Source organism: Momordica charantia (assembly GCF_013281855.1).
Source record: "Momordica charantia cultivar OHB3-1 chromosome 10 unlocalized genomic scaffold, Mcharantia_2.0 BLBB01000010.1, whole genome shotgun sequence".
Classification (NCBI taxonomy): Eukaryota; Viridiplantae; Streptophyta; class Magnoliopsida; order Cucurbitales; family Cucurbitaceae; genus Momordica; species Momordica charantia.
The window spans coordinates 12,282,628-12,291,287 of record NW_028275158.1 but is presented as its reverse complement, the minus strand read 5'-3'; the positions used below and the strand labels follow the sequence as shown (position 1 = coordinate 12,291,287).

General features: G+C 48.4%; 1 protein-coding gene across 1 annotated transcript; it reads left to right on the top strand.

Annotated features, from left to right (window-relative positions):
- The first annotated feature begins 630 nt into the window (after positions 1–630).
- On the top strand, positions 631–1,023 carry LOC148208562 (uncharacterized). The gene has a single exon (XM_088119108.1). The coding sequence runs from the start codon at positions 631–633 to the stop codon at positions 1,021–1,023; it is 393 nt and encodes a 130-aa protein (XP_087975234.1).
- The last annotated feature ends 7,637 nt before the right edge of the window (positions 1,024–8,660 follow it).

The following is an 8,660-nucleotide window of genomic DNA, read 5'->3' as shown; positions in this document are numbered from 1 at the left end:
ATGTTTAAGTTCACCAAAAGCTTACAACACACACTTCACTCATGCATGTCATGGTTAAGTATCAAAATGTGGATTTTTTAGGTTATTTAAATGTTCCACTCACCAAGTTAGTGGAATATGCCACCAACTTGGTTAAAAACATTATTTTAATCTTATTAGTCAACCTTTGACTTTCTCTGGTCAAAGTCAACTATTTGACTTTTTTCCGAAGTCCGACTGTTTGACTAAATTCATGCCTCCGATTATGAATCCGTATTCATAATTTTAATATTTAAATCCTATTTAAATATTTTGACCAAATTTCTCAATTGAATAACCATGATCGGTAAGTCGACGCTTCACAGTTTCTTTGTAATTACAGCTAGGTCAAAATACCATTTTACCCCTATAATTACCTCTTGTTCCTTAAGTCCCACTGATCCTCTAATGAACAATGATTTGTAGTCCAATTATCAAATAAAATAAAAAAAACTTCTCAAACCTTTTGATAAAGGAGGCACAAATTTAACAAGACTTGGATTTAACCCTTAAGAGATAAAACTTTCTACTATCCCATAAGTGGGTACGAGTGAATTCCTTTTGCACCACCGAACTACGTCTCGGGAGTCCACCAGCGAAACTCCCATCTCTATGGCCTTTGGTTCCGAGGCCGTGGTGCTTGTAGAAATTTGGATGCAAACTGAGAGGATAGACTACTACGAGCATGTTAGGAACGAGGAAGAGCTACTCCTCAACCTCGACCTCCTTGACGAAAAGAGGGAAGCAGCTTATCTACGCTTGGCAGAGTACCAAAATCGAATAGCGAGACATTACAACTCGAGAGTCCGACCTTGGAGCTTCCAGGTCGGATACTTGGTCATTCGCAAAGTGCAGAAGCATGTTGACACGCTAGAGCCGAGCTGGGAGGGGCCGTTCGAAGTCAAAGGCATAGTTCAACCTAGGACGTATATGTTCGTCGATCTCGAAGGGAAGTTATTCTCGCATTCGTGGAATGCAAAGCACCTGAGGCGATATTACCCTTGAAATGTCAAAATGGTCAAAAACTGGAATGAGACTTGTAAAAATTCTCAAGGGTTAATTCCACTAAATGGCATCGTATTATTTAATTTCATGTCTTCTAAGGGTTGAGTTCGATGTGAAATTAAATAGGGGTCGGGCGTGCATTAAGACTTAGACAAAATTTGAACCTTTAGAACTTACGAGTTCGAGGTGAGATGTGAATTAAGACTTAGGAAATTCAAACCTTCAGAATTTACGAGTTCCAGATGAGATGTGAATTAAGAGTTAGAAAAATTAGAGCATATTAAGATTTGCGGGTACGAAATGCGAAGTAGAGTAAAATGGATGAGTTCAAAACGTGAGACGCAAAGCTTAAAGACAGAAAGCTATTGTCTTAAAAATCAAATTTTAGACTGAGGTATTTAGGCCTCAAGACTCGCTACATAAGAAGGGAAAACAAGGAAAGTATAGAGGAAAGCTTGAATAATCTAGAAGGTGGGAAAAGCAGGAGCGCATTAGCTGCTTCCGAGGTGTGACCCGAGTTCACCCTGAGAGGCCAAAATGTCAAGCTCCTGGGAGTCCCCTAGCTCAGCCTCTTGAGAGGAAATCGCTCCATAAGCAGGAAGGCTGGCCCCATCAACCTCCTGAGATGAGAAGCCGGCGTCTTCGCCCTCCTCGAGCTCGGCGTCGGAGTCGAGATCTTTCAGGTACTGGTCCACCACGTTCTAGGGGACGGGAGTATCGTTTGGGCCCGAAGCCCACTTCTTGGCTTACCAAAGATTGATTGGCTCGAGGTCAAGCTCGGGAGCTATTTCCTTAAGCCCCTTCATTAGGAACTTGAAGCTCGCATCACAAAAATCTTTGGCGAACCTGTCAAAGTTAGGATGTTGGCGAAAAGTTTCCTCCAAGAGTACTCCGTTGTTGAGCTTTGACTCCGCAAGCTCAAGCTTGGCCCTTAGCACCTCCAACTCGGAGCTCTGGGTCCTTAGTTTCTCCTCCAAGTCTGGTTGAAGGAGCTCGAGTTCGTCGTTCCTTTTCAGCAACGCGAACTTTTCCTTCTCCAAGCCCTTCGCTACCGCATGTGCCCTCCGCAGAAGATCCAGGTGGTGAGCAACTTCTGCCTTGACATTCTCGACCTCGACCTTGTCATCCTCCGAAGTGGATTTCCACGCTTGGGCCTCAGCTTGGGCCTCCTTAAGCTCCCCTTCCAATATTGTAGCAGCCTCCAGCGCAGCCGAGGAGGCTTCTCGCTCCTTCACAATCAGAAGGTCACGCCTGTCCAGCTCGACCTTCATCATGATGGCTGCCTGACAGATGGCAGCCTGGGTCTAAAAAAAACAAAGAAAATAAGGGTTTAAGTTTCAAAAGCTTGCTCGAAAGTAATAAGGTTAGCTCTTACCTCGGCAGAGTAGTCTAGCATACGTTGGATGGCAGACCTTGGAGCGCTCACAAACTTGGAAGCTCTCCTCCAGCATCGGTCGAGGCAGGAGCTTGACATTGCCATGACCTTCTCCTTCACCCCAACACAGGAAGATTCGATCTTGAACCTTACGTTGATGTCAGAAGTGCCGCACATCCTGGCTGTTGGATCGTCAACAAGATCCCCGAAGGGGTTAGCCCCTACTGCTGCTCGGCCCTCGTACAACACGGCCTCGGAAGAAGAGGCCTGATGCTTCTTCTTCTTCTTCGACTTCCTAGGGGAGGCGCGTCTTTGAACCTCCCTGAGCGGAGAAATGTCTAGAATCTCCTGATCCTGAACGGTGCAACTCCCTTGGGAGTGGGAGCATTCTGGTGAACCTCCACCACCTCTACCTCGGTCTCGGTAGTAAGGTCGATGGCCACAGGGGTGGACGCTTTCTTGGAGCTAGAGGTGACCCCTTGGCTGGGGCACTTTCGTTTCACGCCTTGGGACAATTGCAAACCATCGTTGCACAAAAAGTCATATGCAAGGTTAATTCATCTAACCAAATGGCGATATCTAGCAATACCTCTAGTAAAGGTTCCAACACAACTTACCGAGCTCCAAGTTGGGCCTATGGGCCTCGGGAGGAATGAGTAGTGGGTTGTAGTCGAGTATACCTGAAGCTAAGAGAAGCTTGTCGAAAGAAAGCCAATGATTTTCCTGCTACTCTTAAACCTATCCTTGTAAAACTTCAGAATGTCGAAAGTAGATTGAGAGAGCTGAGGAACGGGTCGGATAGCAACTTAAGGAGCAAAACGTCAAGAGTTAGAACACGAAAATAAACAACGAAAGCAAGCAAAGACTCTATTCCTTACCTAAGTTCCCAAACCTATAGGAGATGTGGTGGAAAGGCTGGTCGGAATCATTCTTAGCTAGCCACGCTCCGGAGGCGAAGAACCACTTTCCGACCACTTCTTTATTGAGGTTGGAACTTTGAGGATACCTCATGTACCCTTCCTAGCCAGAACAATACGGCTAAGCTAAAAACTACACCACATCCATTAGGGGCCACTTATGCAGGAGCTAGCCCAGTTCGAACTAGGAACTCCTGTGCCAAAGGATGAACCGGTAGGCGGAAGCCGTACTCGAACATCTTCAAGTACAATGTCACACATCATTCTGGGGGATTATCCGCTCGCTCCTCCTCCTTAGGGAGCCTAAGGACGATTTCGTCCGGAATACAGTACCTTTTACGAAGAGAACCGAGGTAACTCTTGGGCATCTGAGAGGGAAATTCAAAACCCTAGCCCAATGGGGAAGTATCACTGTCACCCTCATCCTCATCAGGAAACCTGAAATTATCTATCTCTTCTTCCAATTTGGAATCTAGCCTATTAGCAAATTCATCGACAGAATCGGCCTTCCCAAGGGAAAGGCTCCGATTCCGATCTACACTATCAGAAGAATTCGAACTAAAAGAACCCGATAAAGAGGAAAAACTAGACATGATTCAAAATTAAAAGGAGAAAACGAAACAAAAGCGAAGGAATGAAACTGACCTAAAGCAAAGACTCCGGTCTGATCAGGTCGAACTCCAAAATTTCAGAAAGCGTAAAAAGCGAAAATGAAATTTTGGGGGTATTTATAGTAACCCGAGGTTTAATCCCTACCGCACACGTGTCCAAAATTGGACGACCCAGATCGGAAGAATTCCGAACGTCAGGGATACTCAAGTGTGCTCTGAACGCCGGTTCCGTTTTCAAGGTTTTCCAACGGTAATAATTATTATGACAACGGCGGAAGTCACCACGTGGATTGATTTTGCAAAAAGAACTTCTCTGCCAGATCGAGATCGAACCCGGCAGAGAGGGGGCCAATGTTTGGGAATGAAAAATCCAATTGCCACGTGGAGGACAGAGATTCGCCACTAATGCTAGAGTCAGAAGAACACTTATGGAGCTCCATCTTGGAACCTTCCAAGATGGAAGACTTGACATTTTCGATTAAGGATCAACCTGTAATATTTAGGAAAGTGTCCGAGCTTGACCTACAGGAACCTGACACATCCGATCTCAAATCTGACCAAGGTAACCGCCTGTCGCAACCCCTGTATGAACCTAAACCTATAAATAGAGGGCCTCATTTTACCATCAGGTATCGAATTTCTCCTCGAACTTAATATTGAGTTCAAGCTGCTATTGACTTGAGCGTCGGAGATTTCGCCCTCTTGTGCAGGTCTTTCCTTAGCATTTCGGGCCGGAACAAGGATCGGGTTCGAGCTAGATTGACGTTGTGCAAATTCTTGCATAAACAGTATATATGTCGGTTGCTCCTCAAGGTTAACAGCTTCAAACTCAGAGGTGCACTCGCCGGAACCGGATGAAATCGAACACGCTCATCCCCGTCACCGTGCATGAGGAAACACGGTTTAGTTTAAAAAGGGAAAAGAAAAAACGTTTTAACTTAATTAATTAGAATGTTACAAAGCAAAATTAATTACTTAATTAATTAAAACGTTAAATAATAGATTTACTAATGTTCAAATAATTAAAAATAAATTTTTTTTCAAAACCATAAAAGAAATATTTAATTTTATCTTTTGTCAATACACTTTGTTTATGCAAGGATATGCACAACAGTTTGTTCCTGATTGTAGCTCGAACTCGGCCTCCGGACCGACCTGAACACTTGGGCGGACCTGCACAAAAAGGTGAGCACTCCGACGATCAAGTCAGTATAGGTCGGATTCCGAGTTTAGTTCGAGGCCAGAAATCGTCGTACCTGATCGGGGAGTGAGGTCCTCTTACTTATGGGCGGTGGTCCCGCCAATCTCGCGACGGTTACATTCGGTAATCTCGGGACCGTCAGTTACACCCGGTAATCTCGGGACCGACGGTTACGCCCGATAATCACGCCGCAGACAGTTGCTCACATCGGCCCCTACCGAGCTCCCCGGTAGGTCAGACCTGGGCCAGGTTCACCTCGGCCCTCATACTTAGCATTTGTCGGTGTTAGTAGCGGCCATCTCGGCTATCCGAGCTGGGCATGACTCATGAGCCATCTTGGAGCACCAATAGGGGTCCTCCACGTGTCCAAGGTATTCCCTTCCCCAAACATTGGCCCCCTCTCTGTCTGGTCCGATCTCGACCTGGCAGAGAAGTTCATTCGACTTGCTTTGGACACGTGGCGACTTCCTATTCGTGGGAAAATACAACCGTCGCAGAAGATTTATCGTCGGAATATTCAAATATTCCGACGCTTCGGATCTCAGAGAGGATCCTAGTCGCTCGTTGATTACACGTGTACGGTGGGGAAATTCTTATGACGGGCTATAAATGCCCCCAATCCTTCAGATCATACCTTACGTTCCCTGAATTCTTGGAGTTCGATCTGAAGGCAGCTCGAACCCTTGGTAGGTCGGTCTCTTCCCTCTCTCTTTCGAACGTAGTTGCCATGTCGTCCTCTATTAGCAGCAACCTAGGATCCAATTTAGCTCGTAGGTTAGAGTCCGAGCTCGAGGAGATAGAAAACTTTAGAATCTCCGATGACGGGGAGGATAGTGACGCCTCCACTTCAGGTCAGGGTTTGGAATACCCTTCTAGGATACCTGAGCACTACCTCGGATCCCTTCGTAGGGGGTTCGCTATCCCTGAGAACATCCTCCTCAGGCTTCCGGAGGAGGGGGAGAGAGCTGACAATCTTCCAGAGGGATGGGTCACTCTCTACTTCAAAATGTTTGAGTACGGCCTCAGACTTCCCCTTCACCCTTTTGTCCAAGAATTTCTCTTCCGGACTGGGTTGGCTCCGGCTCAAGTGGCCCCCAATGGGTGGGGTGTCATTTTCGCTTTGGCCATCCTTTTTTGGCTACGAGCTCGGGATAGTGAGGAGGCCGAGCTGTTGGACGTAGACCAGCTCCTCGCGTGCTTCGAAGCGAAAAGGATAGCTAAGAAGCCCGGTCGGTTCTATATGTGCGCAAGGAAAGGTGCAGGCGGTATAGTTAAGGGGCCGACCTCCATCAAGGGATGGGTGAGGAAGTGGTTCTACGCTTCCGGGGAATGGCTCGCAAAAGACGAGTCAGGTCGTTCCTTCTTCGACGTCCCCACTAGGTTTGGGAACCAAGGTACGGAGTAGTTCTTGCTTTTCGTAATTTTTTCTTCTGTCATGCAGGTCTGACTCGGATTTTGTCCTCGTGCAGTTTCAATCCGACCAGTCCCCGAGCTTACGCAAGCCTCCTTCGATACGCTGAAATACTACAAGGAGCGCTTTCCGAGGGGTAGGAAGGTCGGAACCCTGGTGACCGACGAACTGCTGCTTGAGTCCGGGCTGCTAGATTACAACCCTGCAGTTCGTCCCATTGAATCCTCAAGGCCGAACTCTGAACTTTGTATGCCGAGCTTGCCTCCCCCCCTTTTTCCTCTAACCTTGTGTTGACCCCTGTTTTTATTTCGCAGCCATGGTTTGCGGATTTGCAAGCAGCGTGAAGCGCAAGTCCAAGGGCCGAGCCCATGCTCTTGAGGCCGCCCAGAGTTCGAAACCTGCCACCCCTGCCGTGGCAAGGCCTGCCTCGGAAGATCCAGCCCCGGTGATCGAGCTGGAGTCTTCTGGGGGTCCCTCGAGGGAGAAGCGCCCCAGGGATCAGACCGAGGCGGTGGACGCCCAGACCGAGGCGGTGGACGCCCCGCCTTTGGGCGAGGAGGTGAGGGAGGAAGCCTCTCTGAAGCGAAGAAGGAAGAAAAAGAAGGCGATCTCTCCCTCGAAGGTCGGAGCTTGCAAGGTCTTGCCTGCAAGTTTCGCAGATCGGGTGGACGCTCCTGCGGCCAGGATGGGCGGGACGTCCGACGTGACGGCACGGTTCAGAGTTGAGCCATCAAGTTCCGGGGTGAGGGACCAGGTGTCCCGCATCTCAGCTGCAAGTTTGGACCGCTGCCTAAGGAGGGCGTCCAAATTTGTGAGCGACCCTGGGTCCGCTCTGCAAAGGACCATCGACTACGCCGCCGAGGTAAGACTAGTGTCCCCACTTTTGCTTAATTTCGCCAACAGGTAGTTCGGTCTAACTTTTCCCTTGTACCGTTTCTCAGGCGTTCGTTGCTTCCATTCAATCGGCTCTGGCTGTAAAGGCCGAGCTGGATGGGAGGGAAGTTCTGGCAGCGAGGGAGAAAGAGGAGTTCTCCGCTGCCTTGGAGGCTGCTTCCTCCACCATGAAGGATGAGCTGCTGAAGGCTCACTCTGAGGTGGAGACTTTGAAGGCCGAGGTGGAGTCCCAGGCCGAGCTGCTGAAGAAAGTTGAGAACAGGCGCAAGGCCCAACTCCGAGCTGCCCACGCTATCACCAGGGGCTTGGAGAGGGAGAAGTTCCAGCTCCTGAAGGAGAAGGACGACATGCTCCAGGTGCTTGAAGCGAAGGACAAGGAGCTGGAGCATGCGATTGCCGAGCTGGAGACGGCGAAGGAGCGCCTCAGCAATGGAGTCCTATTGGAGGAATCGTTTAGGCAACATCCTGACTTCGATGGATTTGCCAAGGACTTTTCTGATGCGGGCTTCAAGTTCCTCATGAAGGGCATTGCTTCCGACATGCCCGACCTTCAGATCGATCTCAAGGGTCTGAAAAGGAGGTATGCCGAGAAGTGGGCGTCTGGGCCTGGCGGCACCCCTGGCCCCCAAGCGTTGGTGGATCAGTATGTCAGAGATCTGGACTCTGACTACTCCGATCCCGAAGAGGACCAGGTCGGCTCCACTCAAGAGGGCGCTCCTCAAGCAGGCTCTTAGGCGACCACCCTTCACGAGGCTTTTCGCTGTTCTTCCTCCCTTTTCTTTTGTTTTATAAGTGTCAGGGCAGAGCTGCAAGGTCTATAAGCCTTGGCTCTGCTCTTCATTCAATAAAGAGACTCCCATTTGCTTCTACCTTGTGGTTGGCAACCAATTTTCTTTGCTTTTCCTTTGAACTGCAGCTAATGTCACCTCGCACCTCTTACTTTTGAGGTCGCGCCTTCAGTTAAAATAGTTGTAAGCTTGAGCTTGAATCTCTTAATGTTCAATACATTGCACCAACTATGGACTTTTAACATTTCACCCTTAACTTAAAAAAGGTCAAAAGGCTAAAATCCTAAGTCCGTAGCTATTCTTCATATCGTTCCTCGTACCCCCAAGTTCGGAGGCTTGATCATTTTGAACTTTTCACATCACCCCTTTGCCTTGAAGGTTTGAATTTTAAGTTCATCAGTGGTTTTGGCATCGCACCTCGTACCCTTAGGCTTCGGAGG

Bases quoted from the DNA above. Each gene is read 5' to 3' on its own strand.
- LOC148208562 (XM_088119108.1), top strand. From the start codon at position 631: ATGGCCTTTGGTTCCGAGGCCGTGGTGCTTGTAGAAATTTGGATGCAA.